Raw genomic sequence first — 21,279 nt, 5'->3', positions numbered from 1 at the left:
AATCAGCTGGCAGGTAAACACTGAAAATTTAACAGAGCAAACATACAAAAAGCACAGTTTTAACATTTAACTGCCTTTAAGTAAAATTTAATCTTGTGCATGCTTCTTGAAGAAAATAAAAATTGAATTGAATTGCATGATCTTTATTGTCATTATACACAGGTACAATGAAACTCTGTTTGGCTTCCTCTCAAGCAATCAAACAAAGCGGTAGATAAAAATAAGACAGTAATAGAAAAACAGTATTAAATAGATAAGTAGCAGAAAATAAGTTTCAGCAGCACCAGAATATCACAGTAATGCACAAAGAGCCGTTAGTGCAAGTATTTGAGTCCTCTTGTGTGTGCATGTGTGTGCTGACAGTTTCAGTCATTGTTCTGTGGGAGTGGTGTGATGGAGGCCACAGCTCTGGGGTAGAAGTTGTTCCTCAGTCTATTTGTTTTGGCTTTTAGCGTCCTGAACCTTTTGCTGGACAGCAGCGGGTCAAACAGGGAGTGGCCGTGGTGTGTGGTGTCTCTGGTTATGCTGATTGCTTTCCTCTTGAGTCTGCTGGAATAGATGGTGTCCAGTCCAATCCATATTTTTGAAGGATTTATAATCCATATACACAAAATTTATATTTTGGGGCTACAAATTGACAAGGCATCTAGTTTACTGTACTTCGCTGTATCTTTTGATGTACTTCACAGTATGTTTTGATCTACACGTGATAAATAAATTTGGATCTTTAGAGTGCTATACATAGAAGTTCAATTCATGTAATGGAATACAAAATGCTCCAGCAATTTTACAGCAAGAATATGTCATAAATTTCTCAGATCACCAATAGAAAAAAAAAACAATATCATGAAGGATCCCACCCACTCTACTTATGGACTGTTTGTACCAGCTCCATCAGGGAGCTGGTTACGTAGGCATTCTCTCTAGGGCTACCAGACTCTAAAACAATTGCTTTCCCCCCCAACAGTAATGCTGATCAACCCTAACCCACTCCCCACCACTATTTTATCATTTCCTGTTAGATTCACCTTATGTACAGATACTCCTGTGCCTAGCGTCCACTTGATGGACGCTATGTATGCAAGCTACCTTATGTGTTTATTGCATTTTTTTAAATTGTGTTTTTTTAATCTTATTATGTTTCTTCTTGTGCTGCATCGGGTTCACAGTAATATTTTGCTCTCCTTTACACTTGTCCATTGGAAATGACATTAAGCAATCTTGAATTTGTAAGGCTAATTTGGAAAGTGTTTCAGAAGGTACACTGTATGGTGCTGCAGTTACGGCAGCAACTTAAGCACTTAACTATTCCATGTGCACATCCAAAATGATGCTGTCAGTTCCATATTACAAGGGTGGATATTATGATTCACTATTGTTGAAATCACAAAACCCTGTGGATTGGTCAGAAAACAAAATCCACTTCTCTTTAGTTTCTATGACAATGCAAATTAAACATCAGGCATCGTTCACAAGTTCTTGAAAGTTCATACTTACACTGTTGTTGCGAGTATCAACAACCGGAAACTTTTTGACGATGTATTTGACAGCAGATTCCAAGTTTTTGTCAATTAAATATGATGGCTTTGCCTTTGGATCCCCACAAGCCTGCAATAAACAAATGATATTAGGATCATAGAATATCTTATACGAATAGTTACAATCAAACTATTCAGTGAAATTAAGAAATTTCAATACATCTTAGTGAAGAGGTGATAGAATGAGGCAAGTGCAAGTGATCACCACAACTGAAGAATGCAATGGGTGATAGAGAATAAGAAATGTGCTACAGAATATTATAGAAAGCAGCTGTATAGCACTGAGTGAAATGGTTCACTCCCAAAAGAGAGGAGCATTTTGTTTTAAATCTAGTGATATAGGAATAAAAACAAGTTATTCAAAACTAACAGACTGCATATTTCCAACTTTATAAATAGCAATGGTGATGCTGTTATGCTTATCAATAATAAGTCACACTATTAAGTCAAACCTAACCACTTAATGGGGAAAACATCTGAACACTGCAAGATTCCACATTTGCTCTATAATTAGTCAAGGAAAATTTAATCAAGATCAGCAAAGAATTTAGATGGCTTATTATCTGAGCCTTACGCTGTGACTATAATTATATGAATGGTTCTAGTCGTTGATTTCTCAAGCTCATCCATTGGCCTATAAATTGTGGAGAGAAAAGACATGGGTGATGAGATTGGTCTGATAGCAGAGGGAAGGTGAAAAGCTTTGCAAACCTTCCAAACTTGTCCTTGCTGTGGAAGCATTGTAACAGAAAAAGAGAACACATGTAAAATACAAGTTTCCAACATGTGACATGCCTCTACACAAAGTAAGGAATAATACTTTAAATGCCTACATGAAAGGAAAAGTGCATATAATTCAAGACAAAGTATTAGCTAAAGATCAGATTATTTTCTGACAACATGAAATCAAGGAAAAACTCAAAGTACTCATGCTTCCATTTCAACTGAAGAAAGTCAAATTTATACTAACACCATACATTAATAATATTACTGGTAAGGTTGAACCCACAGTTCCAGACATCACATGCAAAACCACTTCAAAGAAGGCATGCAGGACAGCTGAGAAATTAGGCAAAAATTGTTTAGAGTTAAAGACAATGTACATGCAATTAAAGACAATTTAGTCAAAAGAATTTAAAGAAAATGTTAAAATAATTTTCAATCGAGATGTTAAACATTATTTAGTATAGATTTACACTAAAACAATGAACACAGACCCTGCCCAAAGCCGAGTTTTCAAAGCAATTTTACCACTACAATTTTAGCATGTGCATTTCACTTAAAATTAAGTCAAAACAACTTAGAATGGCATTTGGTTTCAAGCATTTAAATTGGGTTACTAGCATATTTACTATATCAACAAAATGTTGATCTAATTTTTCTTTTATACTTGATTTAAGTGGGACACAAAACAGCACTGCTAAAGGATTGTGTACAAAAAAAATTGCAACAAGAGAGTAAAATTGCTTTCATCTGTGTCCGTTTTCAGTACCCTGCATCCACAAAGAATCAGAAACTGGCGTTTTTTCTTTCAGTTATATCAGACCCTGCACTACAATGCAGAAATGCTGAACTGCAACTATGGTTGGGGCAGGGGTAAGGGTGAAAGAGGGGTGGTGTTTTATATTAAGGGGCTTCCAGACTGTACCAAGGGCAGCAGTATCTTTATCATCCGCTTAACTAAAAGGCGAAAGAAATAAACTGAAGTTTTAAATTTGATTACAAATTTGGTGAATAGAAACCAAAATTGTGGCTGCCTACTTTAATTGATAATCCTTTCTCTAATTTAAACCTTAAACTTAAACAACAAAAAAAATTGGCATTTTACAAAGCTGAATGATATACAGGTAGATATGATAAAGTACTTCTAATCTGATTGAGTTGCAAGGAAGATGACCGAATCACTAGTTTCCAGTGGATCACCACCTAGCAAATTCATTGCCATGTTACCCAGAACCAAATGAAAATGAGCCCCAATAATGCTTGAGCAATTTACATATTGCCTATAGTAGTCAGGACAGACTGACAATTAAAGTTACTGTGCAGGAAAAGTATATAAAATAGCAAATTAACATAACACTAAATATATCAGTTTAAACTTGGTGGATATAAATTGCAAATTTCTGACCTCACTTTTACAGGACAGCATGTTAAATGAGTATGTAAGTGTTTGAAAAAGTTGACCATGATTAAAAAAAACAAATAACAGATGTCAAGTCAGTAATGGCTATTCTACTACCTTTTGTACTTGTGTAATGACAAGTATATAGGGAAGGCATTGTTAATATAATCCAAATGGCACAACTTTCTGAATGCTGGGGTTGTACAATGAACAGCCAACATACCTACTACACTCATCTGCTGACTCACTGTATAAAAATTTACACACTCGTGAGGTCAACCATGTTTTCAGGGAATTCAACAAGCACCGTTTGTCCCTGCTGAGCACAGGCCCTGTGCTGTTCAGTGAATTCTGCTTGCTATGAATGAATTTATTGGGCTGGCATGTAGTAAAATATCATTGGTCAGTGTGCAGGCTAGGTGTGCGAATGGAGATATGGCTAGGGAGGGTAACACTGGAATCAGGAACATGAGCTAGGTCTGCAGTCCATGCTGCAAGAACAGGTGGTTATACTGAGAACCCTCCAGATTATGCTTCAATGATAACCACTCAGTACCAGCTGCTGTGAATACTGAGAAAACTCCAAAGCCAGTCAAGGCTGTAATAGACCAAATGCAAGCCATGCTTGCTTTGACAAGTTGAAGCATAGAAGACAAAACTTACATAGAAATTGTTATATCCATGAAGGGGTTGACCATAGCATGTCATTGCAACCTTAGTATCAGCAACAGAGGCTTCAGAGTTATGTGTTTCCTGCTGTGTCATCCACAGCAAGTCTGTGTCCCTACCCCTCATGGATGAGGGGAATGTAATCGGAGTTATGTCCATTGTATGGTATTTTAAATTACTTAACAGATCAAAGAGTGATCATGTGAAAATAAACCAGATATTTCAGTTATTTTGTTAAAAATTCTCAGATTTGAAATTTATAGGAATGGTGAAAGTTCAGGCTATTTAAAACAAACCAGCAAAAGTAAGCCAAATGCTCAAATTGTACTTAAAATTTACACATTATTCATAACGTTTGAATAGCACCGTCTAATGACAAACAAATTAAAACGTTCAGAAATTTGCTTGACACAAGTCTAAATCAGATACTTCGAGACCACTTCTGACTGAAACCAAGTTTTAAAGTCTGAAAATCTATCCATAATTAGTAAATTAGTGTTCAAGGATTATTGCTTTTAAAAATTCAATAAATAGCATATTTGCTCTCCCCCATACACAAAAGCATAGTAAAGTAACACATTAGATGAATATATAATCTTCAGGATTTACCACTTAAACTCAATTATTCAAAATACTTACAAGCAGTTACTAAGTCATAAAGTCACTTTAAACTGTCACATTGATTCAAGGTAGTCAATATATGTGGTTCAATACATGCATTCAAGGAGAATTTTAACATCCATCTCATTTAATGTAATAAAATCATTATCCACAAAAGGCTTGAACTATACCCAATTACAAGCCCAAAGCTTCTTGGGGGTTTAAAAAAAAAGTATTTTTGATTCAAATATTCTGAAACAATTCTATACAACAACTAGAAAAATCAAATAAACTCTGGCAGTTGATATATTAACTTCAGCTGTAAATTAAGGCTTTACTATTTTGATCTTTGCATAAATTAAGATTTCTTTCTGGCATCTGTAACAATTATATTTCTATGGGGTTCAAAATAGCAAATGTTAAACATCTAACTCAACATTTAATTGCGAGAGGACAAAAAACAGGTAGGGACCGGCATTTATAATTTTAAGAAGATAAAAGTACTGGTTTTAAGAGTCCACTATTGTGTTCAATTACAACAGCTTTTTAAAATTCTAATAATGCACCATTAACATTTGATGCTACTGCTACAGTTATCATTCGAGAGCAGACACTAATTTGGAGTCTATTGCTTAATAAGGCGTGTTCTTTAACTTCTACACAAACATGGGTGAACTATTCAGCATTAAGACAGCTGAATTCCAGTGATGTCCTTTGTTGCTTAATACTATAAAGAAAAATTAAATTGTGCCAGTCTCTTTCCTCAAAATATCTTAAGTATCATAATAGTACAGATTTCATCTCAACGATGGAAATATTTTTGCTGAAACTCATGAATGTCTTTGTAAAATGAGAATTCTCCAGTATTATTGACATTTTAATTACACTTTATTCTGAGTCACTTCTTTATAATGTCCTACTCAAAAATAACTCATGTCCAAAAAGGAAAACTGCACAGAACCTGGAACAAGTTAGCTTTCCATTTGGCTTATCTCACAACCAAAGGACACTCCTTTAAACAATTTAGCAGGGCGAATAATAATTAGAAAAGGAAGCACTCCCTGAAATTCTCTCTTCCTGTTACACAAGAAAAAATGATCTTTTGGGAAAGCTCCAACTATAATTAGCATTCATGATTAAGGGCAACCTTTCAAACAAAAAACTGCTTAGGTTGTGCATTGCATGAAAGATCGCATTATTCAATTATATAGTGCCAAATCACACCTCACCATACATATATTGTGGGTACTGAACCAAATGGAAAATAGCAACCAAAATCCATATGTTCATTTATGCTACATATCTCACAGTGGATCAGGTATGATAAGTTCGAAGGATGACAGCCTTCGAACAGACATCCCTCTTGAAGTCTGGGTTAGCAATGCACAGCAATGTCAGGAGCAAATTAAAGGACACTGATGTCAATATCCTGATAAGAGCTATATTTGGTTACGTATCCATTTCCCTGTGGAAATCATTCAATGAAATCACATGGCGTAGAAAATCCAAGATTGTATGTTGACTGGAAGGGTCTTTTCTCCTTCATTCCATGTGATACTTTGCAAGATGGTACAGGAGTATGGCTTGTTGCAAATTGACTCCTGTAGATCCATTCATTACTCCTATTATAACCATTCTGTTATAGCTCTGCCTTCAATACTATAATTCTAAGCAAACTTGTCACCAAACTTTGGGTCCTGTGAGTCAGCATCTTCCCTTTGCAAATGAATTTTTGATTTCCTGACAAAAAGACCGCAAATTAGTAAAAATAGGCAACAACATGACTGCTAATTATTCCAAACACTGGTGCTCCACAAAGTTGTATCCTCAGATCGCTACTCTACTCCCTGTACAATCATGACTGTATGGCCTGATTCTATTCTAACTGTATCTATAGCTTTGTACAGCAGCAGCTCTGCACACGAATGCAAGAAACTGCAGAGTTGTGAATACAACTCAGTCTATCACAGAAACCAGCATCCCCTCTATGGACTCTCTCCCTCTCTGTACTTCAACCTGCATCAGTAAATCAGCCAGCATAATCAAGGATCCCACTCACCCCAGACATTCTTTTGTTTCTTCTGCCCAATGAAAGAAAAGACAAAGTATGTGCCGCCAAACTCAAGGATAGCTTCTACCCCATTTTTATTTGACCTCTGCAATTGGATCCTTGATATTTTTCACTGGGAGACCACCAGTGCGGATTGGAAATAACATCTCCTTGTTGACAATTAACACAGGCACACATCAACGACGCATGCTTAGCCCACTGTTCTCTCTCTACATCCACAACTGTGTGGCTTGGCATACTTAAACGCCATCTAGAATTTTACTGATGACACAACGTTGTTAGCAGAATCTCAGATGACGAAGTGGACAAAAGTGAAAAAGATCGACCAGCTGAGTAGTGTCGGAAATCAAAGGCATACACACCAGTCCTTATCAAGGGATCAGCTGTAGGAAGGGTGAACAGTTTCAAGTTCCTGGGTGTCAATATCTCTGAAGATCTATCCTGGGCCCAACATAATGATGCAATTACAAAGAAGGCTTGACAGTGACTATGTTTTATCATATGTTTGAGGAGACCCAAAGAGTTACAAACTTCTACAGATGTACCATGGAGAGCATTCAAACTGGTTGCATTTCCATCATATGAGGAGCGACTGACAGGATCCAAAATAGCTGCAGAAAATTGCAGATTCAATCATCTCCATCATGGACACTAGCCTCCACAGCATCAAGAATATCTTCAAAATGCAATGCCTCATAAAGGCAACATCCATCATTATGGACCACATCACTCAGGCCATGCCCTCTTTCATTGCTACCATCAAGGTGGTGGCACAGGAGCATGAAGACACACACTCAATATCTTAGGAATAGCTTCTTTCTCACCACCATCAGATTTCCGAATTGACAATGAACCTTTTTTTGCTATTTGCATTAATTATTTAAATTTTTTAAAATATATTTATTACTATTTATAGTTGTATTATGTTTTGCAATGTACCGCTGCTGCAGAACAAATTTCATGACATATGTCAATGATATTAAACCTGATTCTGATTATTAAACACTTCCTCCAGAACATTAAGTTGGACTCTTGACCTCAAAACTACCTCATTATGACCTTACACCTTGTTTACCTGCATTGTTCGTACTCTGTAGCTGCTACACTTTATTCTGCATTGTTATTGTTTTACTCTGTTCTACCTCAATGCACTGTGTAATGACCTGAATGAATAGTATGCAAGACAAGCTTTGCACTGTATCTCAGTACGAGAGAATAATAAACCAAGACTATTCCCCAGCCCTGCCTACACCATCACCACTTCCTGATTTACATGTAATCGTGCCAAAGGTATGGAATGATACAGTCATACATTGACGTATTTAGCAAACTATACATATTTCACCTTCTCTTTACTGCTACCGACACTCAGCGCCTGAGTGGTGACCTTGCTCCTTGTTGACTGATGCTTCTAGGCTGATGAAACAATTCTGAACAAATCTGCCTTTGTTTCAAGGGATTAATATATATCAGTGTTTCAAGATGTACTAATAAATATTTCCACTGTAATGGTGTACAGCAATAAGCAGAGGACAGAGAGCAGGGAAACACCTGGAGATAGCAAAATGAGAAGAAAGTGTAGGAGGACAATTGCTAGAGAATGTCTCAAACATAGATCACACTCATTCAGGAATAACTCTGCTACTCAAACTCAAAGAACAATGTGAAAGACAGTGCATTTAGAAATTCTCACTGTTAGCTTACACCAGCATCAAGTAAAAATGCAAACTCAAGTAGTCAGGAGTGACAGTAGTATCTATATCTGTCAGTTTCTGATCACCATACCAGAGCTATTCACAACACAGTTTTCTGTCCACCTCATAGTGTTCCCTAATTAAACAGTGTTCACGATATTCCATTCGCACTTCCCAGAAAGCACCAGGCTGAGCAAACACACAGCTTCCCAATGATTACAGCATTGCCTGCAGTGCAGAAAGCCAATATCCAGGCTCTGACTTTAACTCAGAAATACTAGATTACAAGAAGCTAATTCCATTCCCTGAAAATCCACCAGTTCATTATCAAAGACAAGGGACATTGTCTGCAATCCAGGCCAGAGTTAATATGCATTTATTTTGAATAAAGCATTTCAAAATATCAAAGAACAGCTATCAATGATAAGGGTTAATTTCTTACATGACTAATGAGCAATCCATAACATAGTTATGCTGCTATACTAAATTCAATTAAAGATAGGATTAGATTCAGATTCAGTTTATTGTCATTTAGAAACCACAAATGCAATGCAGTTAAAAAATGAAACGACGTTCCCCCAGAATGATATCACAAAAGCATATGACAAAACAGACTACACCAGAAAATCCACGTAACGTTTGGCAATCCCCAATCCAGAGTCCGGAGAGGCTGCTGCGTATTAATATCACGCTACCATCTAGCGCGTTCCCCGGAAAGGAGCTCCAAATCCACCAGACAAAAACAAGACCAAAAACTAAAGCTACAAGACCTGCACAAAACCACATAATTACAACATATAGTTACAACAGTACAAACAATAGCATAATTGATATAAAACAGACTATGGGCACAGTAAAAATAGTCCAAGATGTTAAAGGATTGTAAGTTCAAAAGAAATCATCACAGTTTCCACAAGTCCCCAGGGTCCCGAAAGACTCGCCATCCCACACCGGCGGCAGAAGGGAGTATCCCAGCTATGGACTTCCAAGGCGCCACCCGACTTAGCCTCACAGACGCAGCATACAATGCAAGCTCCGTCGAAACCAGCCTCGCATACGCAGCACACACCGAAAGTGACCCGAGTCCGTCGAACCTCCGAGTCAACGACCATCCCCTCCGGCACAGCTTCTCCGAGCACCATCCTCTGCCGAGCGTATTAAGACGACCCCGCCAACGGCCATCAGCAACGCGACCCCGAGGACTGGGGGCCTGTTCTTCCCAGCAGAGTCCTGGACCTCACAGCAGCAGCAGCAACGAAGAAGGTCTTCCTGGAATTTCCCAATGTTTCTCCGTGCTTCCACGTCCGTTTTCAATCGATTATGATTGCACACGGCACCCCACTTCACAAATAACAATCAGTTCCGGAGTGGCCACTGCAAGCTGCGTCACGCCGCTATCTTGGATCTTGAAAATTGAGCTTAAATATTTCCTCTGCAGGACTGTTTTGAAAGAACACTGTAATGCTCAAAACCATGTAAAAGATTTGTGCCAATCTTCTAAACAACTTCAACATTTGGTGACCACTTTGGTAAATAATTGATCAAGAGGGATTAACCCAGACAATGGTTTTCTGACCCAGCTGAGATACCAGCAATTGCTCCAACCTCAATTCAACATTCATCCTTCTTTTTGTTGTTGCCCATATGGCTTATACAACAATAAAAAATAAAAGCCAAGAGAAACCTAACACTTTAATACAGCTTCATGAATCAAAACAGACCATAGAGAAGGCAACACCAGTGAATCTGTAGATGTTGGAAATAAATAAAAACACAAAATGCTGGCAGAACTCAGCAGGCCAGACAGCGTTTATGAGAGGAGGTAGTGATGACGTTTCGGGCCGAAACCCTTCATCAGGAGTGAAGTAACATGGGATGGTCGAGGGGGGATAAGAAGTGGGGGGAGGGATGAAGTAGAGAGCTGGGAGGTGATAGGCTGAAGGGAAATAGCCTAGGGGGAAGGTGGAGAATTATGGGAAATAAAAGAGAAAGAAAGGTAGGGCTGGGGGGAGATTATAGCGAGGGGGAAAATGAGAGAGAAAGAGAACCAGACTAAAATTATAGATAGGGATGGGGTAAGGGGGGGGGGGGGGGGGCAGGGGTATCAACGGAGGTCTGTGAGTTGAATGTTCATGCCGGCAGGTAGGAGGCTACCTAGGCGGGAGATAAGGTGTTGCTCCATCGACCTACGTGTGGCCTCATCTTGACGGTAGAGGAGGCCATGGACAGACATATCGGAGTGGGAGTGGTCTGTGGAATTGAAGTGTGTGGCCACAGGGAGATCCTGCCACTGCTGGAAGACTGAGCGCCGGTGTTCGGCGAAATGGTCTCCCAGTCTGCGGCGGGTCTCCCCAATGTATAAATGGCCGCATCGGGAGCACCGGATACAGTACCTCAATCCAGTTGACTCGCAGGTGAAGTGGTGCCTCACCTGAAAGGACTGTCTGGGGCCTAGGATGGTGGTGAGGGAAGAAGTGTGGGGGCAGGTGTAGCACTTCTTCCATTTGCAGGGATAAGTGCGTGGAGGGAGGTCGGTGGGGAGGGATGGGGGGGATGAATGGACAAGGGAGTTGTGTAGGGAGCAATCCCCGCGGAAAGCCGAGAGTGGGGGGGAGGGGAAGATGTGTCTGGTGGTGGAATCCCGTAGGTGGCGGCGGAAGTTACAGAGGATTATACATTGGATCTGTAGGCTGGTAGGGTGATAGGTGAGGACCAGGGGGATTCTATCCCTGGTGGGCTGGCAGGGAAGTAGATAGAGAAGTATCAGCTTTGTAATGAAAACCCAATGCCTCAAGTGCACAATTAGAAGATACAAGTCAGACAACAGCATTATGGGCCAGAAGACTATGTATTAAACGGAAAACTAATACAATACATGGTAGAAAATGTATGGTGGCTTCAGTGGACAATCTTCAACAGTCCTGGAATTGAACAGACCAGCAACAGGCCATTCTACTTTGCACAGGCAAGAGCAGTCTATGGTAGCAAATTGAAAAGCGACAGACAAAATACCAATGGAGAGCCAATGGTCGAATCATGAATTATTTCACTGGATAGCAAGTTTGTGCTCCAGAGACAACTTACTTCACTTCAGAAATTCTCATGCTCAGTTGGGATAACATACTGCTGATTGGCCAAGATACACTGCAGGATGGCAGCAGTTTAAACATGATATTCTAGATCCTGGGCAGCTTATGCTGGTACTGCAATACTAGGTATCGACAGTTTATGTTGATTATGATGGAGTTCACTGTGTAAGATGGAATGATAAACAGTCAATTATAGACCACTGGGGAACAAGCTCCAAGGGTGGTACACTGAAAAATGTTCGATGTTCATGATGCACAGAGTGCATTTGAATATGTATTTGTGGACTTTGATCGTGTGCAAAGTCATTAAAAATAGCCTTACTTAAGGTTCTTGAGCCTTTCCTCCATTCATCATCATCTTGAGGGCACATGCTAATTCTGGATAAAGGATCCCACTTCTCCACCTCCTCTTGCAACAAAGCACTGGAAATCTTTGGAATCAGATCTCCAAAACATCATGTCATTCTTTAAAGTGACGCCAGATCAAATAAGCTTCAAAGGATCTAACAATATCTACAACACTCACAATGTTGCTGCCCTTTAAGCAATCAACACTGATTTGGGTAAGCTAACTTCATAATATTGGCTCTCAAGTTTAGCATCATTACACCAGCAATTGTTAAAATTAGCAGGAACATAAATCATGAGCCACTTTAATGTTTAAAGAAGAAGAGGAAAAACAAAATCAGTATTTATCAAATTGCTTGATTGCCAGAAAAACAAGATATGAAGAATAAGTAACCCAAAACTAGAAAACAATACCCACAAAAGAATGCCGCACACAGAAGCTCTTGGAAAAATCCACATAAATACATCATATGAAACCTACAGTACATGCAAATCAAACAAAACGGTTCAGAACAGTGCACGAGATGCTTGGAAAAAAGTGTGCGGTCAGGAAGACACAATTGTAGAATGCACACCACTGAGGATGATCTTATGGCACATGTGAAAAATGACAATCAAGCACTGTTTGTGAAAGAGACAGAATATACTAAAATAACAATTTGAAGATAAAAGGCAGACAGCAGCATTACGAGCCCGAGGGCATGGGATTGCATTAGAGATGACCAGCCAGAACAGCTATCTTTGTGTCTGCATAATTACTAAAGACTTGCAGTACAGTTTGTTAAAATTAGTAGAAGCATAAGTAGTATCTTCATTTTAACTTGAAAATATACTGAATCATTGGTCCAAGTATGTATTGCCATTTTAAAACATGCTCAATTTCGAGCTGAAAACAAGGATGAGAATTGCAATCAGCTAATATATGAAGCAGAATGCTTTTATGTTCGAAATAAACATTGTTTATATATTGAAAAACAACCCTGGAAACATTGCTATATTATTATGTAATTCAGGCTACAGATATCCATCTCTTCCTCAGCTTTTTCCTAATGCTTATTCTTCTGTATTACCTCCTGGTTCCAGTTTCAATGAACACTTTCCTGATGTTTCACCGAATACATTCAAAGCTTGGCTTTCTGCACTATACTATTCAGTGTTGTAACAACTTCGCACTCAACTTCAGTCTGACCACTGTACAAGATCGGAAATAGCTGCAGAAGGTTGCAACCTCAGCTTGAAAATGAAAGCATTTTCAAATATTGACACCTCAAAATGGTGGCATCCATCATTATGGAGGAACTATCACTAACTCCCACAGCCCCTGATGATCCTGTGATTTCTGTCTCCGAGCCGATGTGCAAGCAGCCTTCAGAAAGGTGAACCCACAAAAAGCATCAGGCCCAGATGGGCTACTAAGCCAAGTACTAAAGACCTATGCTGATCAACTGGCTGGAGCATTCAGAGATCTTTAATCTCTCACTTCAGCAGTCCGAGGTACCTACCTGCTTCAAGCAGGTTTCAATTGTACCGGTGCCCAAGAAAAGCGTAGTGACCTGCCTCTATGACTATTGTCCAGGAGCACTTACATCCATAGTGATGAAATGTTTTGAGAGGTTGGTGCTGAAACATATCAACTTCTGCCTGAGAAGTGACTTGCATCCATTCCAATTTACTTATAAGAACTACAGGCCCAAAGGAGATGCCATCTTATTGGATCTTCACTCAATCCTGGAACATCTGGACTCCTCAATCATCAGGCTCTTGAACCAAAGGGATAACTTCACCTGCCTCAGCACTGAAATTTTCGATAATCTGTGGACTCACTTTCAAGAACTCTATCTCATGCTCTTGATAATTGTTGATTATTAATATTTCTTTATTTTTGTATTTACACTGTTTCTTGTTTTTTTGCACAGTTTGAATACCCATGCTGGTGTGGTCTTTCATTGATTCTGTTATGGTTATTATTCTATATGGATATGAAATACTCCAGTTTCCTGGGCTGTGCAAGTCCAGGGAAGACAACTTCCGGCCCCGCCAAACGTTAGAGATTGAGGCACACCAGATCCCACCCCAAATCTCCCTTTGTGTAGATGCTCTGTCATTTGCTACCCTGTTACAAATTAATGCCACGAAATAACAGACAGTACACTGCAAATGATTAAAGGAATGATATTTGTGGATCTTAACTGAAAGGTTAATAAAGAATAACAAAAAGAAAAAGGCCCACTCTAATTAAACAGTCAAATGACCACAAGTTGGAGCTCATCTTGAACTTCTCTGTCACTCACACACTGGGTCATCAGTCAGCGTGAAAGCCCACACCACCTTCTGATCATCACTTGCAATCCATCTCAAACAAACAGGTTTCCCACTGGATCGTATGCTACCGCCAGTCTCCCCAGCATCTCTCTTCATCTCATCTCGAACAAAAGCCCAAGACCAACCTTATTGTCCTTCACCAAGAAAAACATCCCACTGATTAGATTGCATACATTCCACATCATCCCTCATCTTCAACAATAACCCAAACAGGCTGATTGTAGAACAAACTGCTCTTACAGAGCTGCTAAATAAAATACCTACAGCATCACAGTAAAGATGTGAACCAGGGCATTGCAGATATATTGAGTATGCCCACCAAAAAATGAATCTCAGGATTGTATATGGAGACATATGTACTTTGATAATAAATTTACTTAGAATTTCATGCCCCCTTCACCCAGGACATACCTTCTTACAATGATTGCCATGAGAGAGAAGGTACAAGAGCCTGAAGACACACAATGTTTTAGGAACAGCTTCTTTCCCTCCCAACAACAGATTTCTGAATGACAATGAGCCAACCCATGAACACTACCTCACTATTTTTGGGTCTCTTTTTAAGATAAGAGATGATGCGGAATGTGTACCATCCAATTAGGACGACCACAACCTTGTCATGGTTTGGAGGTTTGCGTGCCCCAATGACCCAGAGAGCTATGTTGGCTGAAGTCAGGGCATTATGCTTTTGTTCTTGGTCACCCATGCCAAACAGGTCAAAGGGTAGAGGGCAGACTAAGAGTGTTCCACCAGTCCTCCAGGTTCGGGGGTTCAGCTCTGGGCTCATAATCCAAAGTGGTAAAACAAAATTGTTACGGAAATAGCAGTGAAGAATTCTTTTACATCTGAATCTGATGGTTTTCCTGAGTCTCCAGAACTGTATGACTGATAGTCATGAAAACTGAGAGGAAACTACTGACACAATGAAGAAAGCCCTGAACACGTGGGTAATGTCTACTTATCATCATCAGGTGCCATGCCCAGTTTGAGCTTTGACTCCCATGGCCCACACACTCTTGTTTCAGGTCAAGTGGATCAATTTATTGGTATTCACTTCCAGTTAGTTCTCTGGCTACTGTCTCCATCATTTGTCTTTGCCTTCCTTTTGCTTTCTTCCCTTCAATCTTTCCCATAATTACCGTGCATTCTAACTCCTCTTTCCTAATCACATGTCCAATGAAGTTACGTTGCCTTTTCATGATCTCATACATTATTTCTCTTTTTGTGCTTGCTCTGTTCATGACATCGTTAGATATTCGTTTCATCCATGATATTTTTTGCATCCTCCCCAAAAACCACATCTCTGCTGCTTCAATTCGTTTCCTCATGTTACTATTGTCCAACATTCTGATCCATATAACATAACTGGATAAATGTAACATTTCAGTACTCTGAGGCAGGTTGTCATGTCTAGTTTAGTGTTGGTCAGTATTCTCTTCATTCTCGTAAAGGTGTCTTTTACCATCCCTATTCTTCTTTTGATGTCCATATCGCACCTGCCATCTGATATCACCCTGCTTCCTAAGTAGCAAAAGTTCTGTACTTGTTTTGTGTCTTCCCCATTTATTCTCATCCTACAGATAGGATTCTCCTTCCTATTGGAAATCACCATACATTCTGTCGTTTTGCAATTGATAGATAGACCCATTTTTGCACTTTCTTCAACAACTATATCAATTAAGTTTCATAGTTCTTCCTCTGTACTTGCAAATAACACAGTGTCATCTACATATCTCAAATTATTGATGTTTTCACAGCCAACTTTGATTCCCAAGATGTCTCTTACTTTTGTAATATTGTTTCACTATACACATTAAACAAATCAGGGGAGAAAAGCTATTTGAAGCCAGGTGTTCCAATTGATGAGTTGAAAATGGAGGTGTGGGTTGTAGAGGTGCCCTGCCCTTTAAAAAAAGACACACAATGTCAGGGTATTGACAGAGCCTGCTCTTCTCAAGAAAGATCTTGTTATGTGCACCACTCCTCAATCAAAACTATTTTTAGAGGACCTTGGAATAAGAATTGTAGAGGTGTATGAAACTGGTAAAGGCTACAAAAGCATTTCCAAAGACCTGAGTGTTCATCAGTCCACAGTAAGATAAAGTGTCTACAAATGGAGGAAATTCAGTAGTGTTGCTACCTCTCCCTCAGAGTAGGTGTCCTGCAAAAATCACACCAAGAGTACAGTGTGCAGTGCTGAAGGAGGTGAAAAGGAACCCAAGGGTAACAGCAAAAGTCGTACAGAAATTTCTAGAACTTGCTAAAGTCTCTGCTTATGTACCTACTATAAGAGATGCAATGAACAAGATTGGTGCTCTTGAAAGGCACCACAGATGAAACCACTGCCCTCCAAAAAAAAATTGCTGCACGTCTCAAGTTTGCAAAAACCACCTGGGTGTTCTACAATGGTTCTGGGATAATATTCTGTGTACAGATGAGATAAAAGTTGAACTTTTTTTGGCAGAAATGCACACTGGAGGAAAAAAGGCACTGCACACCAACATGAAAACCTCATCCCAACTGTGAAGTATGGAAGAACGAGCATCATAGCTTGGGGCTGCTTTGCTGCCTCAGGGCCTGGACAGCTTGCAATCGTTAAGGGAAGAATTAATTCAAAGTTGTATCAAGATATTTTACAGGAGAATGTCAGGGTAGTGGTCTGTCACCTGAAGATTAATAGAACAAGACAATGATCTGAAACACAAGAGTAAATGAACAACAGAATGGTTTGAAAAGAAGAAAATATATGTTTTGAAATGGCCAAGTCAGAGACAAGATCTTAACCCAATTGAGATGCTGTGGCATGACTTGAAGAGGGCAATTCATGCAAGGTACCCCAGAAATATTGATGAACTGAATCAGTTCTGTATGGGAGAAATGGTCTACAATTCCTCCAAGCCAACGTGCAAGAGTGATCAACAGTTACCAGAAACATTTGGTTGAAGTTATTGCTATACAAGAGGGTGGGGTGGGGTGGGGTGGGGGGGGGGGGAAGTGTCACATCAGTTATTGAAAGCAAAGGTTCACATACTTTTTCCAGCAAATACATGTAAAATTGGATCATTTTTCTCAATAAGTAAATGAACAAGTATATATTTTTGTGTCATTTATTTGATTGGGTTCTCTTTATTTAGTTGTAGGACATGGAGATCTGATCACATTCTAAGTCATATTTATGCAGAAGCAGAAAATTCTAAAGGGTTCACAAACTTTCTAACACCACTGTACACATACACACACTATATATAAAAAATAAAACTGTAAACATAATTATTCCTTAAAACAATACAGCTTAAAGTGACTGAGCAGTTTGTCCTGATCCAGAACTTTAAGAAATCAGTACGGTAGTCTAAGAAATTTGCACTAATACAAAGAATGTGCACTCAAGGTCAAATTTATGTACGCATGCAGTTTCACAAAATGTAAAGCGTTCTAACAATATTCTGACAATTTTCGTATTTATCATGATCCAGCACAGACTTTCTATATTTTTTTAAAATTATAATTGACAACTTGAAGTTATTGCAACCCTGTACAAAATAGCAAATAAACTATGAGAAGGGCAAGTAAAACCTGGACATTTTGTGATGTTTTTGAAGTGATTAAAAATTTGAAGAAACTCTAAGCTTTGCTTATTTTAGTTATGCAATTCAATCCTAGAAGTGCACAACAGACGTTAAAAAAAACTTAAACTACAACACCACTTCGCGTCTATATTAGAATTTCAATGCAATGAAAACAAACAAATCCATGCAAGGTGCAGAACTGAGAACAAGTCTTTTGATAAATGCATTTATAATATACAATTTTCTGCTTAAACTCCCATTACTTCAAAATAATTTTTTTGTGCTTTGTTTGGTACTATCTTGCATACAATTATATAAATAGAAATTCGAAATTTAGGCACTTCTAAAAAGTTACAATGTCAATGCGCGCATTCAATTTAGCTAGATTTAAAAATTAACACTGCACCAAATCCATTTAACATAATCTAATAACAATCCCTTGCAGATTAAAACCATCAGTGAGTGACACCTTCATGTATAATGTACATGAGTGTATTACGTCAAAAAATACTGTATAGATGTATTAGCATCCTATTTTTTCCTCTGTTGGGGCATCAGCAAATAAACCTCATCCAGTTGGGGGATTGTGCCGATCCGCGTTAGGCAAATCGCTTACTTAAAAATATGGACACATATTCCCACGAAGCAGTTGTCTTAAGAGCGTGTGCGATTTTCTACTACTTCCTCTATGAAACGCAATCAGAAGCCACACATCCGGCCAAAAAAACCACCTCAATGGGGTTCCTTTGATTTCTAAGGGCTTACTGATCTAGTTCAGTTTTACATGACCGAATTAAATTTAACAGGGCACTGATTATTAAAATTCACCTGTTCCTAATAATATCGTTAAATAACACAGCAAAACCAAACGATGAATCGCAAATTATTACACCATTTTCAAACTACAACTGCATGATCATAAAACACATCTTCGCAACTTAATGAACTATTCGCGATTTTCAAATGCATATTTGGTAAACACCTTTCCGTGGAAAATAAAAATACTGTCAATTTCTGACGATCGCAATATTTATGTAGTGTTCCTGATCTCACTGGACATTGCTGACTTCAATTGAAAGTGGTCGTATTGAAAAAATTAACAGCGTAAAATATCGGTGGGTCAAAATTTACACCTAATTCAACAGGCACAAACGTCTCCCAAGACGAAGGCCAACTCTTCTACCTTATTACACTGCGGAAAAGAAAATAAACAGGCATTACTCTGTGATGCATTGACACACACATACAAAAAGAAGCCGGAATTTAAACTCAAATAATCCTCCACTGGTTTTGTGCACAAGGCGTCAGTTTGGAATCACTGCAGGCCGGGCACTGGGAACCATCATGTATTATATAGACAAGGGATAAATTTGGACGGAAAAATAGAGCAAGAATGGTCAGATGGGAAGTACAGGCCGGTTGGTCATCCTGTGCCTGGCCAGGAGCACCTTCTCCTCGTCCCTGGCAGCAGCACCCACCTTTTTGATGTTATAAATTCGGGTCAGCATACCAATCCCCCTGTCGTTCAGGATTGTCAGCTTCTCTGCGATCTTCTGCTGGCTCGACATCACGGCGCGGGACATGGTGCGAAGTCACGTCGGCTGGCCGCCTTTTTCTCCCCCCCCAGCCCAGAAAAGAAGAGTGGTTTTCGATCACGGGCCGAAGCTAATGAGAGGGCAAATCCTCCATCGACGCAGAGCAGCAGCGCGCCCCGCCCTCGCCGTCAGCTCCTTCTCTAGGTGGTGGACCTGGCCCAGACCGAGGCTCTTCCTCCCGTGCCGTGGTGCCCCCACGTGACCGGCACTCACCAGCGCCCCCCAGTCCCCGGCTGACTCGCGTCCCTCCCACCAGCCGCCGCCGCCGCCGCGGCCACTCGCGCCCGGGACGTTGCCCTTGAGCTTCTCCGCACGAAGCAGAGTGGAGATCGTCGTGAGTCAGCGTGAACCATTTTAAACACATGACTGATGATATGCAGCCATCCTCCACCTCATCATGCATTCTTAAAAGAATCGCGAGAGGCTATTCAGCCCATCTGATGCAGCCAGTCCCATTCCAAAAATCAAAAAAAAATGCCAGAAATACTAAGCAGATAGAGAATATCTGCGGAGGAAGAAACAAAGTTAATGCTTCAGTTTGATGAGGTTCAATCTGAAATCTTTAAAATTGCAGAGATGTTAACAAAAGGAATGCCAGTGATCAATTGGAGACCGAGTGAAATTGAATGACTCAGAGTGTGGTGGCTGAAAGATAGCGCCAAAGGTTTGTTGATCACACCCCATCTGGCTGGAACAGATGTAAGTAGAAGGGGATGAATGACGACAGAAGCATGAAAGAAATAAAAGAAAGACGAGCTTTATTTGTCACATTTACATTGAAACATTCACTGAAATGCATCATTTGCATCAATGACCAACACAGTCTGAGGGTGTGATGGAAGTGTGTGCAGGGGAACACTTTGGGTCTAGTGATCATAACGCTATTAGTTTCTACTTGGATAGATAGATCTGGTCCTCCAGTTGAGGTGCTAAACTGGAAAAAGGTCAAATTTGAAGAAATGAGAAAGGATCTAAAAAGCGTGGAGTGGGACAGGTTGTTCTCTGGCAAGGACGTGATTGGTAAGTGGGAGGCCTTCAAAGGAGAAATTTTGAGAGTGCAGAGTTTGTATGTTTCTGTCAGGATTAAAGACAAAGTGAATAAGAATAAGGAACCTTGGTTCTCTACGAATATTGGAAATCTGATAAAGAAGAAGAGAGAGATGTATGACATGTATAGGAAACGGAGCAAATAAGGTACTTGATGAGTATAAAAAGTGAAAAAAAAATACAAGAAAGACATCAGGAGGGCTAAAAGAAGACATGAGGTTGCTTTGGTAGTCAAAATGTAAGATAATCCTAAGAGCTTCTGCAGGTATATTAAGAGCAAAAGGATAGTAAGGGATAAAATTGGTCCTCTTGAAGATCAGAGTGGCTGGCTATGTATGGAACCAGAAGAAATTCAGGAGATCTTAAATGGGTTTTTTTGCATCTGTATTTACTAAGGAAACTGGCAAGAAGTCTATGGAAACAAGGCAAACAAGTAGTGAGGTCATGGAACCTATACAGATTGAAGAGGAGGAGGAGTTTGCTGTCTTCAGGCAAATCAGAGTAGAGAAATCCCCAGGACCTGACAGGGTATTCCCTCGGACTTTGAAGGAGACTAGTGTTGAAATTGCAGGGGCCCTGGCAGATATATTTAAAATATCGGTATCTACGGGTGAGGTG

General features: G+C 39.6%; 1 protein-coding gene across 4 annotated transcripts in view; it reads right to left on the bottom strand.

Annotated features, from left to right (window-relative positions):
* Positions 1–19,812, bottom strand: part of nckap1 (NCK-associated protein 1) — a 162,624-nt gene extending 142,812 nt beyond the window's left edge. For 2 of the 4 annotated variants that reach the window (XM_073047054.1, XM_073047055.1), the window contains exons 1-3: positions 19,498–19,812; positions 2,250–2,267; positions 1,498–1,608 (exon numbers count right to left, since the gene is read on the bottom strand). In XM_073047054.1, the coding sequence (XP_072903155.1) occupies positions 1,498–1,608; positions 2,250–2,267; positions 19,498–19,602 (234 nt within the window). In that variant the 5' untranslated portion in view covers positions 19,603–19,812. The remainder of the gene's footprint in view (positions 1–1,497; positions 1,609–2,249; positions 2,268–19,497) is intronic. The other 2 variants (XM_073047056.1, XM_073047057.1) reach the window with 1 other exon arrangement.
* Between the last annotated feature and the right edge of the window lie 1,467 nt (positions 19,813–21,279).

The sequence above is a fragment of the Hemitrygon akajei genome, chromosome 5 (assembly GCF_048418815.1).
Source record: "Hemitrygon akajei chromosome 5, sHemAka1.3, whole genome shotgun sequence".
In the NCBI taxonomy this organism is placed as follows: Eukaryota; Metazoa; Chordata; class Chondrichthyes; order Myliobatiformes; family Dasyatidae; genus Hemitrygon; species Hemitrygon akajei.
Note: the sequence above shows the minus strand (reverse complement) of the source record. Positions and strands in the feature narration are given on the sequence as shown.